This window comes from Opisthocomus hoazin, chromosome 5 (genome assembly GCF_030867145.1).
Source record: "Opisthocomus hoazin isolate bOpiHoa1 chromosome 5, bOpiHoa1.hap1, whole genome shotgun sequence".
Lineage (NCBI taxonomy): Eukaryota > Metazoa > Chordata > Aves > Opisthocomiformes > Opisthocomidae > Opisthocomus > Opisthocomus hoazin.
The window spans coordinates 21,137,296-21,156,065 of NC_134418.1; the positions used below are offsets into that span (position 1 = coordinate 21,137,296).

The window sequence follows — 18,770 nt, forward strand, 5'->3', positions numbered from 1 at the left end:
ATCAAAGCGGGGGGGAATCCTAGAATAACCAAAATTAGCAGGAATCAAGATGGTTGGCCTGTCAGGAGTCTCTGCCTCTGGTCTAAGTATCTCTACATCTGAGAAAAACCCCACAGCCACTCTGCCTGCTTCTAGGTATGTTCAGATCATTAGCAAAATACTGAGCGATGTAAATGGAGTAGACTCACCACTATTTTATCAGTCACGGTAAAGAACGTGTCTAAGAATGAAATGTACTGAAAGATGATGACAAGGTCTTGTCATCGCTCAGATAATGAAAAAGGTAAGAGGCTTTGCCATTCAGCACGTTATTCGAGGGTTATTGATACAGCAGTTGCACCTCATAATCACAAAGTATATTGCAGAGATTCAATAAATATTTGGCTACTCCTTTGGCACTACACGCTCTGTCGCGTGGGGAGGAACGTGGAGGAGGAAGAAAGCCTCCCAGTTAGAACTCAGGGAAATTGCATTTAACTCTTCGCAGAATCCCAAGAAAAGCTTTGATCGAGACAGAATTCCATTTTTACGTAACAAATACCACAAAGAGGCAGCAAACCCCCAGAAATAATTGATAGATATTTCAAAGGGATTTGACAGATCATTAACTTCGCATTTCTTTGGTGACATCATCTTATTTGATCCAATTAATATAAACAAAACCTCACTAGGAGAAAACCTACTCTGAGCTAGGCAGGCGTCACTGTATTGCAGCTTGTGAGCGCATGTCCTTTCCGTTACATAGCACCCAAAATCAAGGGAAAGGATAAGCGGTCTCCTTAAAGCAGGTTAAAGTGAATGCAACGAAAGGCAACTAGCATGTCTCTGCAAATGTTTACTTTTTTAATGTCGAAGTTTTGCAAGTAGTAAGAACTGAGATTTGCTGCTCATTTTGTTGCTAATTTAGGAAGTTCTGAGTCTAGACAGCCCAGCATTGATAAAGGTGATTTTATAATCAGATTAGTTTGATCAAGAGACTGCTAAAAAACCCCAGATTAATTTCTGAAACTTCACTGTACCCAATGAGAGATCTAAACATCAGTCTCGTATCAAGCCAGGAGACTACAAACGGTTGGATGCTTAAGCTTTACTTGCAAAAATAATATTCATTGCAGGCAATTATTGTGTGAAGAACAAGTATGATTATGAAGTAGGCCATTACCATTTCACATAACTGAATATTTTTCTATTCACTTTTCCTTCCATAATTCTCCTCCAGAAGCAAACAGGGTTTCTCTAGGCCGCAGAAAAATCACAACTCTACCACCACGTTACCGTTTAACCTCGTAGTTGACGATGCTGGAGAATGTAGGGAACAGACATTTGAGCAGGGTGTTTGGATTTACCTAGCAGCAAGTCCAACAAGGAGCTTTAGAGCAAAAACGTCTAAAGGCCCCATCTAACATCCAAAATGAAATAAATATGCTAATGTTCTTGCTTCCATTCTAGTATGGATTTTTCTTTAACAGCGGTTTGCTTATAGGGAGAAGCTATTCATTGTCCATAAATTTACTGAAAATGAAATTACTGTTTTCAACAAACAGGGTACATATTATTTTGAACATGAAGACTGGAATTTTAAATTCTTGCCAATTCTTATCTTTGATTTCTGCTCTTAATCAAATTATTTTTTTAAAGTACGTAGAAGTAGCAGTAATTTAAGTTTACTTCCATTACACTGCATAACCCAATAGCTCATTGGAGCAAAGCTGTCAATATCCTCTGGGACAGCCAGCTGCTCGTAGAAACATTTCGTGACTCGCACTGCTTTTAACCTGCTGCTGCTGTACAAATTGTAAGCCCTTCACTAAAGGTTCACAGTGCACTAAATTTTTTAAAAGAACGATACTATCCCTGTCACAATAAAAGGCTTATCAGTTACTTGTTATTCAACATGCAAAATGAAACACTCTCAGAGATACCACTCGAAGGTTTGAAAGGTCGAGTTCAGTTTGTAAGTCTTTAAAATCACACATGAATTTTGATAGTAACATAAAGCTGAAGAGGTTGATATTTTTGAGGATAAAACTGGTTACTAATATAAGCAGAAGTGGTTTCACTACATGGCTGAATATTTAAATAGCCCAAGCAGTCAGGAAATAGGTCCACCAGCAACCAGCCCTCCACTCGATGGAGCCTGATAAGTGCTTGATGCTTTAAGTGTTTATTGTTTATGCTGCTGGAAGCAGCGAGGCCAGGAACATCAATGTGATACGCTCACAAAATAAACACTGAATTCAAATGGAAGGCAAGAGCCTACTTCAGCTAAAAGAATAAGACCAGCCCAAAATAATAAATGTTTAGAGCCACAGGAAATATTTATTATCAACATTAATTTGTGCTACGTTTTATTTTTCTATACAACATAACTACTGCATAGCTTTCATAGCTGGAAAAAGCTGAAAGAATCACTCGGAGCCAAGATGTACACAATTGAACGTTATTTTATCATCTGTCCAACATACATTCAGTGTTCCTGAGAAACTACCACGTCTGAGTCGAAACTGCAAAATTAGAACACCTCCAATCAGCCGAACTGCTCTATTACCACTGCTCCAGGAATGTTCTTTTACTGCTGTTACCATATTTAGTTTAATCCCTCGATACTGGAAGCTGGGATCTCCTTGACGCCAGCCACTTATCTCAAACGCATCCGTGCAAATCAGAGGCAGCCCAAGCTTGGCATTTGCGAAAGGAAAAGTGGAGAGAGGGGCAAACGCTCTCATCTAACGGTGTCATCCTGGTTTTACAGCTGCTCATCTGCAGCTCAGAAATACCCGGCGTTTGTATTGCTGGGGACCAACGCCCAGCTTTGCATCAGAACAGCTGTAGGGAGCACAGCACAGCAGGAAGCTACCAGCGTAAGATGCAGGAATAGAAGAATGAACTATGTTGAACAAGTAGATAATTTTTCCCTCTCTGCTTCACATAAATCTGGTGTCACGTACATAGTCCTGAAGTTAAATAATTTTTAAAAGTCAGAGTACCAATACAAGATTATACTTCTAATAGTAAGGTGTTTATTAAAACCTTTCGCTGTTCTAAAAGCAAGGTAAGTGGCTATTCCTCACAAATCACAGTAAGTGAATAAATTCACGTACTTCAGACTACAACTCTGCTTCCTAGTATCGCGGTGTGGTATGGCTTTTTATTGCTACATTGTCAGAAAACAAAGAAAACTATAGCAATCAGATTACAAATTACTAATTGTAGCTTGGCTGGATGGAAGCAAACTCTTTGCCCTTCGACTTCCCTTAAGGTATCTTTTTAAACGGCATACTGAAAGATAATTGCAGCATTTTTGCTTTAAGCTGCATTTCTTATGGCAAATAATTAGCAGTTTCCAATATGCACTGTGTAGCGGTGCACGCTGAAAATGACACGTCACCAACTGCCGCTGCTTCACAAGCCCCCATCCAAACAGGGAGAAAGGTGATCAGAAAGCGCGGGGCTGTTGTCAGGCACAGCCGACCCGACCAGCGCAGAACAGAACCCGCTGACACCAGCGCGCCGGCACCGCCAGCCCTGCCACTTCAGTGAATGAACAAACGCAGGTACAGCACAGGGGTACAACGCTCCTGCGTGCCCCAAAGCAACTTCAGCACTGGTGTACATACTCAGCTCCCAAAAGCAAAAGTTCAGAGGGTTTTATCACATCGAGACATAGCGAAGCATGAAGTCACCATTTATTCTTTTCTCTGACAAAAATTCTCAATGCTATGAAACCCCTATGGATCTAAACACAGTATAACTGGTCACTTCTGTATGGCTCCGTAATGTTAATGGATATGTAGCTAAACACAGCTCTGCATACTCAGTCACCAGTCACTACCTCTGCACCTAACAAACCTAGACATAGTTACTACCGCACATCTGTAATAGCCCTTTGCTGCTTTGAGGTATTACACAGCAGCACAGTTAAGACGGAAGACTCCTCAAAAAAAATATACTTTCACTTAGTACTATTTGCCTATCGCCTAATCCATTCAATGTTCTCAGCAGTCCCACACAGTTTATTTTATACAAACCTTGTATTTTCGAAAACCACCACAAGTAAAAAAAAAAGTCACTGTAAGTAAGCCAAGCATTGCTTTTCCTTTTAGATCGTTCCAAAGCGGATAACCAGCTAACCCTACGGGAGCAGGTCCTCTGTACTCCAGAACACACACGCTTGCAGCGGGCCGAGCACTCTGAGCGCAACACGGGTACAGCGGGGAGCGCAGCGGAGCCACGAGCAGCCGGCCCCGGTCGGGGAGCTGCTGCCAGCGCGCGCTTTATCGCAGGTCCCTCGCTCCGCAGGCCAGCGGGCAGAGCCGCAGCACAGCACCGCGCACCCACACGGCCTGCAGCAGGCTCGGCCCCTCCCGGGGGAAAGCGAGCCAGCGTTTTCCCAGAGCTCCTGCCAGCTGAGAATGACTGCAACAGGTAAAAGGCAGCCTGGAATTATTTTTATCAGCTGTGGCATTTCACAGAACAAAACACACGGGAAGCTGAACTCCTATATGACATTAGAAAACTCCCATACATTTTGCAATTCCCAACTTTTCCCCCCACTTACTGCAGTCTGCCACGTAAGCAGCCCAAACCAAAGCTCCAGCGCTGAGCAGGACCATAGGTGTTTCTCACTGCTCTACAAGGGAGGCGGCAACCTTCACATGCTCATAGATACAGCAGCTTCACTCCTGGACCTCCCTCTTGGTCTCCTTTTGGTTCTCTGGGCAACCTTTTTTTGACAGTTTTTCCGCCAGAAAAATGGGAATGAGGTTTCACCTTTCAACACTTAACTAATGAAAAGCCAGGATTATTCTGAAAACCAAGTTATTCTGCATGCACCCATTGTATTCCTGAGATAACTGGAGTTAAGAAGAGGGGTCTCGATAGCTTCCCTTTAGGACCTAGAAAACATCTGTCTTTAGGAAGCCATGCTGTCCCTTTCATGACTCCTTCAGAGTTACTCCTCAGGTAGGCTTGCTCCCTTCCCACTGCTATGCAGCTCTAAAATTACAACCAAAAAACCCCTGAAATTTGCAGTAACTCTGAGGTACCCCCAGAGGTGTAAGCCAGTCTGTATGCTGCTGCCCACACCTTTAAATACCCGCAGCTGCCAGAAACCAGCACTGTGCAGCAGAGCAGCAATGCCACGATGCCTGCACGAAGCCGCTCCAACCCCGGGCCACTCTCCACCGCACCAGTGCGAGTGAAGGAACGACTCCGTATTTATCACACACAGCCCGCTACAAGAAAATGCTTTCGTCCTAAACTCAAGTACTGCCAGCACTCTGCTTGCCAGCTCTCCAGCGAGAGGAGCGCTTCCCGGGACTCAACACACACCAATGTCACGCCAGCACCAAACCCACCAGAGTCCCCAGCCGTCTGAGCTGCAGCACCTTCCCGGAGCGCCAGCCCCAGACTGCAGCGGGGTCCCAACAGCCAGGCTGCTTCCCGCAGCTCTCATTCCTGCTGCCAGGAGGGGAGAGGCCACCGAGCCTGCTCTGCCCCTGGTGACAGCCACGACACCCACAGCCTCCCAATTAAGCCAGCAACACCGGCGCACCCCAGTGATTTTAGCTGGGCTGCACAGGTGTCACTGGCTTAATTGGAAGATGGCAGGGCTGCGCAGCTGTCAGAGGACATTAATTGGGCCTGCAGAATTTGCATTCCTGGTAGCAAAGATGGAGTGAAAGATCCCAGGCTGGCTGTCACAGCCCAAGCTCAGTCTGTGGGTATGACAACTGAAAAAAGAGAAAAGAAACCCAGGCCAAAGTCTCTGCCGTGTCAAGATCCACTCACAGCCATCACCACCTGCTGCCCCATTCACCAGGACCAGCACTGCAGTTTGTGTCAGCTGGTGCTGGGGTCCTCCAGGGACTTCCCGCTGAGAGTCGGCTGTGCTTGTGGACCTTGCCACACCTCGGGAAAGGCCTACAGAAGGTGGTTCTACACCCCTCAGCTGAAGGCTGCACACAAATACTACAGAAATTCTTACCCAGGGAGCAGCCATGTCTCGGCCCTGCACTAAGTAGCCCCCTCTGCCCCTCAAACGGAGGGCACGCAAGCCATCACGAAACCCCACACAGTGAACCCGAGTTACCCTGCAGCAGGAGTTCGTAAAACAAACATTTGTATGCTTAAGAATAGTCGTGTGGAATCAAATTGCTTAACAAGTTCAGGATCCTGATGTTTTAAATAAAAACCCTTGTAACTGCAGTCAGAAAACTTAACCCAATTAAACATTTTATGAAGAGTCAACCTCCCTCCTTCCTACCAACAATTCTTTCACAGGGCAGGAAAGTCCAGGCCCAGCTCACAATGGCTAAAGTGGGGGACATCCGCAACTCCCCCACTTATGAAACTTCAGGCAGGGTTGCAATTCTCACTGCGTACAGTAAATCCACCCAAATGTTAACCTTCAGACATGTTTTCCTTCACCAGACTGTTTTCATTGCTAACAAAAAAAAGTTTTCAAAACTTCTCCACTCTCCATCATATAAACAGCGATTTAGAAAACAAAAAAGTTAGAATTCTAAGAAAATCCTCAAATTACTTTATTCCAAGTAATTTCATAACTAAATGCTATGACTTTATTAGGATACCTCAAACATCAGTGCCTAAGACTAGTCTAAGTGAGGTTAGTTGGCAGCTCTCCAAACTTAACCTATTTTTGCTTCAGCCTCACAGCATGACAGCACACAGCTCCCGTTCTAGGGGAACCTGTCTCAGCAAGAGCTGCTCCAGCTTCTCTCTGCCAGAAGGACCAAATCTCAGCATATTCCAGGGAGAAGAAATACTGAAATCTGACCAAATATGTAAAATCATAGAATCACGGAATGGTTTGGGTTGGAAGTGACCTTAAAGATCGAGTCCCAACCCCCCCACCACAGGCAGGGACACCTTCCACCAGACCAGGCTGCTCAAAGCCCTGTCCAACCTGGCCTTGAACACTGCCAGGGAGGGGGCAGCCACAGATTCTCTGGGCAACCTGTGCTAGCCTTATCACCCTCAGAGTAAAGGATTTCTTCCTTACATCTAATTTAAACCCACTCTCTTTCAGTTTAAATCCATTACCTCTTGTCCTGTCACTCCATGCCCTTGTAAAAAGTCCCTCTCCAGCTTTCTCGCAGCCCCCTTTCAGGTAGTGGGAGGCTGCTGTAAGGCCTCCCCGCAGCCTTCTCTCCTCCAGGCTGACCAGCCCCAGCTCTCGCAGCCTCTCCTCACAGGAGGAGTGCTCCAGCCCTCTGATCAAATCTTACGATAAATTTCACATGGGATTAGCTTTCTCAAACTGAAAATGCTGTCAAGTCCTGTTTCACTAAAAAGCACTACAAAACTACAGTGGTGCAGTGCGAGTTGACCTAGAGTGTCACGCTATTATTGGTGTTGATCTTAAACTCCATCTGAACATTGCCCAGCAGGGTAATTTCTAACTGGCCACAGACACTTCACAGGACACACTACCACAGTTCTGTCCAAGAAATATCTAGGAGTAGGCTTGAAGAAAGCACTCTCCAACAAATTCTGCATTTCATTTTTAAAACAATTTCCTACATAACTCAAACAAGTCTGCAGGGGACCAACACTGTATGTATTTTATTGATGTAACCATAATTGTGCTGCTTCTGCATCTGCGCTTTTAATATCAAAATAATTAAACCACTGCCCTGTCAATAAACTGACATTTTAACAGGAGACTAAACAGCTTCTCATGTTTTGATCAAAACAATAGAAATACCGACATAGTGTGGCACAAAATTAGTATAAATAGACTTTATTGAAGTCAGTACCTTTGTACTGAAGCTGAAGATTGTGTCTACATAAGCACAAGTTGTAACATTTCACAACTTCTAAAAGGAATGTCAACAATTACAACGATCATGCATACCATGGTCGATAATCACATTTTTAGAAGCATTTTCAACCATTTCTAAAGAAATGCTTATAACATTGTTATATATAGAACTACTTTCAATAAACTGCAAAACATTGATCAGCTTTTCCAGTATGAGCTACAGTGTCAACACAAAAGGGAGGCATAAATGTTTAATTTATGAAATCAGAATGGAATATTTACTGTAAAGAAAAATTAAAAAGCTTTCAAATAAAGGCCATTATTGAACCAAAGTGAAGAGCACAACTTGAACTTTGAATCCTTTCATCTCTTAAAGCTGTCCTCTGAATAACTTCAGTTCAAAGCACAAATTCAGTACTGTGAGTATTCCTTGGACTGAAGTTTGGCAATGATGCGATCCAACTGTCTCTTTGCTTCACACTGTGGAAAATTGCTCATGTCATAATATTGAGGGGCAATTTTCACCAGCCTGTCAAAAAAGGAAAAGTTTGTTACTAACACTCAAAACTTTTAAGATGCGTCCTACAGAAATTCTACAGCCGAGGGAAACAAAGATTACCCATTATTTTCAGCTCATTCCACGATTCTGGAGTTAATGACAGTTCACACACATTTACATCCCAGGCCCATCCTGTGCCAAGTCCAGAGCAGAAAAGCACACACTGGGGTCTGGGGAGCAGCTCCTGCTCAGCCACGTGGCCCTCACAGCCCCACATTGCTGCCACAGAACACGCCCTCGCAGCCCAGCCAGACCTGCCGCTTCACGTTGCAGCCCACCTAAGTATCAGCTTGTGTCAGACTACTGTTCGGCCTCGGCTGTTTTAAGCTTAAAAATGCAACTAAGGCCACAGGACCTTGCTTCCGGCTATACAGCACTTGCTCAGAAAAAGATTTCTGAAGAAGGATTCAAACACGTTTTCCATTAAAATACAACAGATAATATATAAATATATTTGCGTTATGTTTCTGGGCTTACAAATCCTTAAACTCTTTCTGCACAACAGCACTATTTCAACAACAGTTGAAGAGCCTCCCACGTCCCCAAAGCTTGCAGCTTGGCAGTTTAAGTACAACCTTAAAGACAGGCAAGACGATTCAGATCTCTGCTTGTCTGCAGAGGATCAGGCCTCTGATGCCCTTGATATGCACTCTGTTGACTAATAAATATTATAACAAGGCAGGCTGTACCACTATTACCACCTCCTTCCTTCATATTTTAAGAAAGCACTGAATCCTGTTCAGACCTTTCTGGAAAAATTACAGACACCTACTGCCAAGAGAGGTCCCAGATCTTGAGAAGAGCGACCTCTACCCACACCTCCTGACTTCCGTACGCAAGGGAGTGACAGGACATGTGCCCAGACCCAGCAGCTCCCAGCAGCTCCTCCCCAACAGGCCTACTAAAGGCACTGGCTTTGAGTCCAGCATCTCTGGGCACTGCATACGGAGCCTGGGCATCCGAGTTTTACACACAGCTCCCACGAACAGGAACAAGTGTCCACAAAGAAAACCTTTAGTCATCTACAGATCTCCAGTCCATGCCATCGCCGTCCCCCAAACGACTTTAACAGTACTAGCCTCAAGAAAAGTGAAAGGAATCGCCTCAATTTAAAAAAAGGAAAAAGAAAATCAAGAGCTTTACAGTAGGTCACGACTGTGTGAAGACTTCTGGCTTACCATTCTGGCTTGATGTCTGTACATGTCCGGATGTAGTTCTTTGTCGTAAGGACAAACTCATTGTAGAGCACCCACTCTGGTTTATGATCAAGAACAGTGGAGGGATGCAACTGCACCACCTGGTTATCCTTTACTGTTAAGTAATGCCCCGTTCGTTCCAAGTGTGCCACCTAAGTAAAAAGACATTCTTTCATTACCACAGGCAATTTTAAAATTAAGTGACATTAAGCTGACTGTTAAGTGTTCTATACAAAATACATCATCTCAACTTTCAAACCTCAGCTGTATTTGGCACCTGACTTGACCACTTCAACTATTCAGGCTTTTTTTTTTATAGACACAACTGAGATGCCAGATGTCTCTCCTAACTGCCATGGTTAAGTGTATATTCTAATACACAATTCAAGCAAAACACAAAAATAGTTATCACGCAAGGAGAAGAATCATTATTGGAACAACAGCAATGCAAACAGAAGCACTGGAAGGGAGTAACTATTGGACAGATTTGTAACATCGCACAGCCAGCTGTGGTCTACTACAGCCAGCCGCTTCAAGCACTTCACTGCAGCTCCTACTGTGGGACCAGCAAGCCGCAAGGTTACCCTTTCCAGTTCTGACTAGTGCAGTGTTTTAGTAGTGATTTTACTGATGCACATACTATTCTGCAAACCCTCTCACAGTGGGCCTGAAAAACACATCAGCCCGGTAAGAATGGGAAGTTTTGTATGTCAGAAATAAGAACGGTCTTGTTACAGCATGAGCTTCAGAGCTGGAAAACGTAGGTTCAGCAACACACTTCTGCTGTGACCTTGGTGAAAATCAATTAACCTCTCTCTGACCAAGCTTCTGGCTCTATGAAAGGGAATAATGCCTATCGCGCCGAGATGCTCTGATACCTAGCTCATTAAAGTTTGCTAAAGCAGCCCGCTATCCTTAGAAGGATATCCTCTGTAAGAACAGTTCAGTTAACAGAACAGGTAACTAAAATTAACCTTTTGATACTGGTAATTCAAGATGACCTCGGTGCTTATTTCATCACGTATATATACACATACAAGAATACTGTGAGAAGATTAAGCAGGACAGACAATGGCTGAAAGATGCCTGAAAGACATTTTTAATCAGATCACCATTAGATGCTTTCCTTTAACATAGGCTGTGTGCCTCCCTATTTTCTTACTTCCTAGGTATATCTCACCTCTTTTTTTTTTACCTAGTGAAAGGTAAATTCCATCTATTAGATTAACAGCCAAGATTTCTAAAGCAATAGTTACCTCAAATTTTAAGTCAGAATATCTCCTTAGTAACAAAATACTTATTTTGAGTTTGTTTCCCTTATGTTTTATGACAATAATATCCAGAATATGTTTTAGGAGTGGAACAAAGTATTTCAACAGACTGCAAATCTTTTCACCCAAGATTTTAGAGAGATTACAATGCTACTTTATTTGAAGTCTGGGGAGCCAACAGAGGCTCTTTTAAATGGAGATTAACAGTGCACTATCTGTAACGATTTAGGCTTAATTCCATCCAACTCCATCCAACGTTTGCAAAATTAAATACCAGTATAGCTGCAAACCAGACTAGACTAGAAACTCATCTGTCACAGACCTAGCACAATCACAGCACATATGCTGCTGTGGGATTAGGCTTTTGTTTTTGTTGTTTGTTTTGGTTTGTTTTTTTTTTTTTAAAAAAGGAAATATTTTTTAAAAAATCAGCTTGATTTTTCAGATCAAAAGCAAAGCATTCGTACAAAAATATTTGGGTGCTTTATCTGCTTCTGTTCTTCCTATAAAAGGACGAAACCATTTATGTTTCACTCTAGAAAAGTGTGCTGTTAAATTTAAATGAATATAATTCACATTAGCACTTCAGTCTCACTCAGATGTATTAAAATAGTAAAGTCTTATCACCTAGCTTTCCCAAATACATACAATTTCCCTTTCCATGTCATTTACCATGACAGTAGAGTTGTATTTCTTGTTTACTTTCTATAATTCTGAACTAAGTAAAAAAATTCTGAAACAACTAATTAAGCATACTCAAAGAAAAAGAAATGCTACAGAAAGTACAGTTAGCTCTTGATTTTCTGAGGAAGGACAGGGACTGGAATTGCCCCAATTAAGAAAAAATCTTTCCTCAGAGCAGGGATATAAGGAATAAGTCACCTTTCAGTAGTTACATACTATTGCAACTTGTATAGATCCTGAGCCAACACTGAGCCACAGTATTTTTTCCTATTTAGGCGTTTATTAAGTATGCTTGTTAGCACACAGAATTTCACTCTCTAATGCAATACGCACAGTGAAGCTGTGGCTCCACAGCAAGCAGTGATGATCTAACGCCAGCTGCTACATCTTCCTGCTCCCTCCCGGCCTGAGCTGTCTCAGCACAGCTGACAGAGCCAATTCCGCTGCTTCTCTGAAGGCAGAAGCGGCCTGCCAGATCCCCGTGCTGACACAATTTAGAATAGGCTCAGGCAAGGACTAAGGCTGACATAAGGGAGCGAACAAAGATACACGGGAGGCAACACACACACTGACGCCCCTTCAAACCCGCGGCATGCAACCAGTTCCAGCGCCTGTAAAATGCAGTGTAGTGGTGGCTGGACCAGAGGTCCCTTCCAACCTCAACTGTTCTGTGATTCCGAGATGTTCGCAGAGCATAAAAAGCAGGAGCTTCCACAGAAACCACAGAATCATACAAAGCACGTCTAGGGAATGGGTTCCTTTCTCAATGAGCAGTGGTAGTAAGCAAGACACTAAGGAACACGCGGGAACCCCGACACCATCAAGGAATCTGTCATGTGTCAGTATAGAGCACTTGTAAATTTGCCTATAACTGCTATATCTGAACAAAGCATGGGGCTGTAAGTGGAAGGAAAAGCTATTAACGCTATTGACTACAAAACAGGAGCAGCTACGCAAACATGACTAAAAGGATCACGAAGAGCCAAGCCACCCCATGCACCCCTGCAACAGGTTGCTCTGCTGACTGAGAAAGCCCACCTGCTGAGGGCTGAGACAATTCTAATGCTTTTATCAACACGACAAACCCACATGGAAACACAGGCCACTATGGCACGCGCCACCAGAGGGAAAGGTTTTAGTTCATGTTCTCTGTATCACAGAGATTTCAAGGATGCCACAACTTCATTAAGAATTAAAATGCCCTCGTCTCAAATTTAAAGTGTGCTTGTGGTTATTTATCATCTATCATGTCACTGAACCTAGAGGGCCCAACCAGAGGTATTTAGTCAAACCCTGTCACTTCAAACACATTTAAAAGGGCAAAAGCAGGAACAGTATCACAAGTTCCAACCTTTTTTAGATTTAAGGCTACAAATTTTGGCAGGTTCGTCTTCACAGACAGTTCAGAGAAATGGTTGTTTCTTCTCTGTCTTTTTGAAAAAGAGAATGCTAGCACGCGCCAAAGAAGCAATGTCAGTTGCTTGGATTTCTGCAATTTCTGCTCACAGAGCACACAACAGTGTTTCTAAAGCTATTAAAAGTTTTAAACTGTTCTTCTGCCTTCTAAAAGAGCAAAATGAATACCATGAAATGCACCGGTGACCACCTGTGTGTCACGGGTTTGTTTTATTATCATTCTATTATTGTAGGAGCCCAATTATATTATTGTAGGAGCTTGAGACTTCAAAATATACATTATTCTATACGCAAAACAGCACCAAAACCTGAGTAGCAGCAGGTATGAGATTTTAATTAGCAGTCCAGTCATCTGACATCTAACTTCCTATAGAGCACAGGTCATTTAATTTATCCTCTGTAGTGACTCTGACATATTCTGTGTTTGACTAAGCCACATCTACCAAAAAAGGTTCCTTCCCAGCTTGATGTGCAGACACCACAGGACAGTGGTGGCTCTACCACGTTCCACGTGGTACCTGAGTCTGCGCCCCAGGCACGATGTGGTAAGCACATCCCGGTCAAGCTGCTCGCCGCTCTAAGCTGCACAGTGCAGACCAATGGCTCCCTTTTCAGCTGGCAAGCTTTCGTACTTGAATACTAGAGCACAGCTGAAGTGAAAATTTAGGAAGTGCCATGGGCACTAAAGGATGACAACAAGGTTACACTCCCCAGAAATGAGACAGTAGGCTCTAGCAGAGACATTGCTGAATGTCAGAACGCATGTTTGCTGGGAAAATCATTAACAGTCCAGAGTCAGTGAGGATGAAGACTCACTCCCATTAAAAGTTCTGTACCCCCACCCCAGGGTCTGCAAGAGCCAGCAAAGGGTGTCTTCCAGGAATGAATGCTGAAGGGGGGGGGGGGGGGGACAACAAAAAACAAACAACACACAGCACAAAAGGACTACATGAAAAAAGCACCTCCCCAAAACCACAACAAAGCAACAACAGAAAAACCACACAAAAAGCCGAAAGAAAAAACCACAGCCTGCATTCTACCCTGGAGGCACGCGTAACATGAAATGCAAAGCAGCCAGGTGGGAGCAGTGGAGCCTGGCTTCCATACCATCCTGGCTCAAGAGGACAACAAGTTACAGACAGCACACATCTTGAGATTCCAGACCTGCACCAGTACTGCAGTACTTGCAACTCACGTTATTTAAAAGTGAAATATAAATATGGAAAAGTATGCAAAACAAAATACTCTCCTTCTACAAGGATCACATATAATTAATATTTACATACAACTATATTCCCCCTGTTTGTATCAGATTACAACTAATTTAAAAACTATATATTCTGCAGTTAGTTTGAGATGTTTTAAGAAGTTACGTCCTCAGCTATTCAGAAGTTAGTGGCCTATTCCTGACTGGCCATGCCAGAAACAGAGTTGTGGGACTGGTAAGACTGGCTACGACTTCTCTTCCAAGGAAGATCTGACTAAAGAACGTACTGCCTGAGTAACAACCAAGCAACATGACAAAGACTAAGTGGTAATACAGTTACCCGTAAGAAATTTAAGTAACACTCATTAAGTTTTGATAAATTATAATAACCATAACAACGTTAAAAGCCACGTAAACATGGGAGGACGTTCCCTACAAGAATGCACACCTACCTGCATGAAATACCCGGTAACTAATGCCTTTCTTATGTTGATGTAATAGTCTCGGCTGGTAAAGTCTGTGCTTCTACGAGGCAAATTAAATCTATCCATGATTCGTGACAGCTGTTGGCGTACATTGTCTGCAGACATCAGGGACCTGTAGTTAATGAAGTTGTCATAACACCACTGAACCGACTCATGATCTGCAACATTAAAAAACATGAATCAAAAATGAGTATTTCATCCAATTAGAACAAGTAAATAAAACAGCAACTAACTGATTAATCAGTCAGATGAACCAGAAAAAAATATCCATAAACTTTTATAAATGACAACAGCTCTTAGTTTATTCAGTCAATTTCTTCCATTAGAGAACTTGCCCAAATTGTTTTCTATTCATTAAGCACATGGTCAGGACAAAAAATAGTTCTTTTCCCCTCACCAACATAATATACACACAATCAGTGACATTCTGCTGAAACACCACGCCAATAAATTTCACACATTTCAAAACTCATGTGCGCAACTAGAAAAATGATCTTCCAAACTTACAGTGTAAAATCTAACTGAACATAAGGAACACTGCACTGTTTAACTGTAGTGTGCAACGAACACACAAGAAGACTGTACATAACTATAATGTGCTTAAAAAACCAAGCCCTCCCTAAATTAAGCATTCAAGTAACAGTTAAGAGCACTAAAAGCAAACTAATCTAATAATAAGTGTGATGCAACTCACAGCAGTTTAAGTAAATGAGGGTCACCAGTAAAATACAGCATCAGTAACAGAACTGCCAATGGTATCCTGGGGTGCATTAAGAAGAGTGTGGCCAGTAGGTTGAGGGAGGTTCTCCTTCCCCTCTACTCTGCCCTAGTGAGGCCTCATCTGGAGTACTGCATCCAGTTCTGGGCTCCCCACTTCAAGAAAGATGAAGAGCTACTGGAGAGAGTCCAGCGGAGGGCTACGAGGATTATGAGGGGACTGGAGCATCTCTCCTACGAGGAGAGGCTGAGGGAGCTGGGCTTGTTCAGCCTGAAGAAGAGAAGGCTGCGAGGGGACCTAATAAATGCTTATAAATATCTGAAGGGTGGGTGTCAGGAGGATGGGGCCAGACTCTTTTCAGTGGTGCCCAGCGACAGGACAAGGGGCAATGGGCACAAACTGAAGCACAGGAAGTTCCATCTGAACATGAGGAAGAACTTCTTCCCTCAGAGGGTGACGGAGCACTGGAACAGGCTGCCCAGGGAGGTTGTGGAGTCTCCTTCTCTGGAGATACTCAAGACCCACCTGGACAAGGTCCTGTGCAGCCTGCTGTAGGTGACCCTGCTTTGGCAGGGGGGGTTGGACTAGATGACCCACAGAGCTATTGTTTTAAACAGCTTTGAATACTTTTGTTCGTACTTATACTCTGAAAAGACCCTCGTTTTGGATTCCCACATACAAAGGTTCTAGATCAAAGCTGCAACAGAAAGGGGTACTGAGTTATGGCGGGTTCTGCCCCCCCCATCAGGGTAAGAGACACTTGCTTTCTTGTTTGCTTACAGGCAAATGTAACTGAAGCATCTAATTTAACCTGGCTGGCAGTTAAGAGTGATCTTTTTATTTACCAACAGGATCAGTCACTGTTAAAAGTGTGCCACTTATATGGTGAGTTTTCAAGAGAACTCCTAGCTTCACCTGTTCATCCCCATCTTTTCAAGCTGCTAAAATATACCTCAGCTATGCTGAGGAGGCCTGTACATTTTCCCTAAATCCACACACTGAAATGAGGTAAATGAAATAAATTTATTATATGGCTCTAGGTTACTACTTGTTGATTCATCACCCCTTTGCCTCTCAACCCATCTCAATGCCTTATTACGGAATTCTGAACTATATTAAAAAGGTTTTGGTTCTAGGAACATATCCCTCTCCAAATTCAGAGTATTTTCTGCACTGCTCTACCTGAAAAATTACTAAGCAATTATGCAGATTTTTCTATAATTAATGTCAGATAACAAACTCCCAATATTTCTTAATTATAGGAACGCTTACTTCCTTCTGTCCAAGGTTACCCAGCATTGATTTAAAAGCCTGGCTTGTCTCCATACTCATCAGTTTATTACATGATCTCTCGGCTAGTGTTCTGGCTTTGTTCCCTCTCAAAGGAAAACAGCACTTAAATAGCTCTTTTACGTACTTTAAAAAAAACAAACAAAAAAAACCAAAAAATCCAGATTACAATAGAAAGGCTCAACAAACAAGCCCTAGCCTTTCAACTGTCCTTGGAACCCAGGAACGAAAGCTGGCAGCGCAAAGTATTACAAACAATTTTGCTAAAACAGGTGCACACTTACTTTGTTTGAAAGCATGGTAGACATTCAGCAACGTCAAATGATCTCCATCTATGTGGGCAAACCTCATCTTGGCTTCATCTGCTGCTTTCTTTGCTTCCGTGGGGCGAACAAAACACTGTGGGACTAAACAAGGTTGGTATGGGCCCAACACAAACGCCCATATCGATGAGTCACGCATTCACAGATAGAGGAACAAGGCCTAGCTAGGTCAGTTCACAGAGCATAGGGCAGGGCAGGATGGCCTCCAACTGCATCTTGGACTGTTTACTACCTTGATTTGGTACATCAACACCTAACCACATCTGTAAGACAAGAGGGTTTCAAAGCTACAGACTACCTCATTATTTTAATCGAACTCTATGTAGGCATCAAAATCTCTAGTCTGAAGGCCATCGAGATTGCCTATGTATACTGGAAAGCTAAACAGATCTTAGTTGAAGACCCAGTGCTGATAGCTCTACCAGGAACTAGTACCCCATGTAACAACACGCTTCAATTGCAAATTTGCTTTCTCAGAAAGCCTCTATGGACAGAGTGAAGAAGAATGTTCTGAAACTGTACTGCACTAGCACAGTCTAAACAAACATGAGTTTTATCACGAGTCTGCTGCTAGACAGAATACACCAGTAAAGTCAAGTCCTCTTCCCCAGACGGTATTGCTATCAGCACTGGTATACAGAAACACGTGAATGAAGGTATTAATACGTCTAAAGGTTGTGATGGTAGCGGCAGTGGTGGAAGGTTAAACCGTCCTTTGGCACTACTTGAAATAAAAAAAAAATTAAAAATCCACGATGTGATGAGCTTTATCTATCATTGGTATTCCCTTAAATAAATCTGACTTAGTCTGACTTCAATCCAAAAATTGTGTTTTAAGATTCCCTTTCCAAATACAGACTACCAGAGGCCACAAACAGTATTGCAGCCAACTTAAATTCATGGTCTGTCAACATTGTTATACGTTTGTAATACTGATACTAATTCACAAGATGTTGAAAGTAGTTAAAATAGATCTTGGCTTTATCAAGATCTACAGGGGAAAAAAAACTCAAGTCGATGTAATTTCAATAAAATTAATGCTAAGTAAGATGCTACAAATTCCTTATCCTTCTTCAGCTGCTTGGGACTACATCAGCCTTCTCACAATCGAAGCCCACCAATTTCAGGAGAACACCTCTTTGCATCTCATCTGTCCCTAACAGATGAGGGCCTTTTTGTGGGGTGTTCTGTGGTTTTATTTTATTCTTAAATTCCCATAAAAGCCTCAAAACACTGTATTTCAAAAATATGTTGAGCTGAATACTGAATGGAACTTGAGGGAAAAAAATACACACTGCAACAGCGGATAACATTGTAACAAATCAAGAAAGACCAATGCATTAAAGAAAATGGAAATGCAGGTGCAAAATAAACACCCTGTATTTTGGGTACTGCATTTGAAGACAGAGATAATATAAAGTATATTTTAATTTCAAACTCAGACTAATAAAAGCAAATAACAAATTACTCTTATTACGGGCTTAACTCACTGTTTTGAATAAGTAATAGCACTTTCTACCCCACAGCAAGACACCACGGCTCTTCTAAAATGAAGTACAGTCATTTAATCTGCTCATTTATTCAATGCTGTTCTCTGCTTTTTTCTGGTACCTAGTTTTCTGCTCAGTCCAAACTATTAATACATGGATTGCTATCTAGAGCCTGACAATCTTTATGCGGACTTACGGTACCACAGCATACAGTCATGCCACTGGTTTAAAAAAGTGTTTACTCTGGGAAGGCAGTCCTCACAAATACTAGGATTTTTTTTTTTTTTTTAAAGAGCAGAATTGTAGTTACAACCCATATATTTACCAGCTTCAATCATAAATTTT

At 42.6% G+C, this 18,770-nt stretch overlaps 1 protein-coding gene across 1 annotated transcript in view; it reads right to left on the reverse strand.

The window, feature by feature from the left end:
- Nucleotides 1–7,749: 7,749 nt before the first annotated feature.
- DHX15 (DEAH-box helicase 15) overlaps nt 7,750–18,770 on the reverse strand; it is a 46,635-nt gene continuing 35,614 nt past the window's right edge. Inside the window, exons 11-14 of the mRNA XM_075420642.1 lie at nt 16,897–17,019; nt 14,572–14,762; nt 9,524–9,693; nt 7,750–8,315 (exon numbers count right to left, since the gene is read on the reverse strand). Of these exons, the coding sequence (XP_075276757.1) occupies nt 8,198–8,315; nt 9,524–9,693; nt 14,572–14,762; nt 16,897–17,019 (602 nt within the window). The 3' untranslated portion in view covers nt 7,750–8,197. The remainder of the gene's footprint in view (nt 8,316–9,523; nt 9,694–14,571; nt 14,763–16,896; nt 17,020–18,770) is intronic.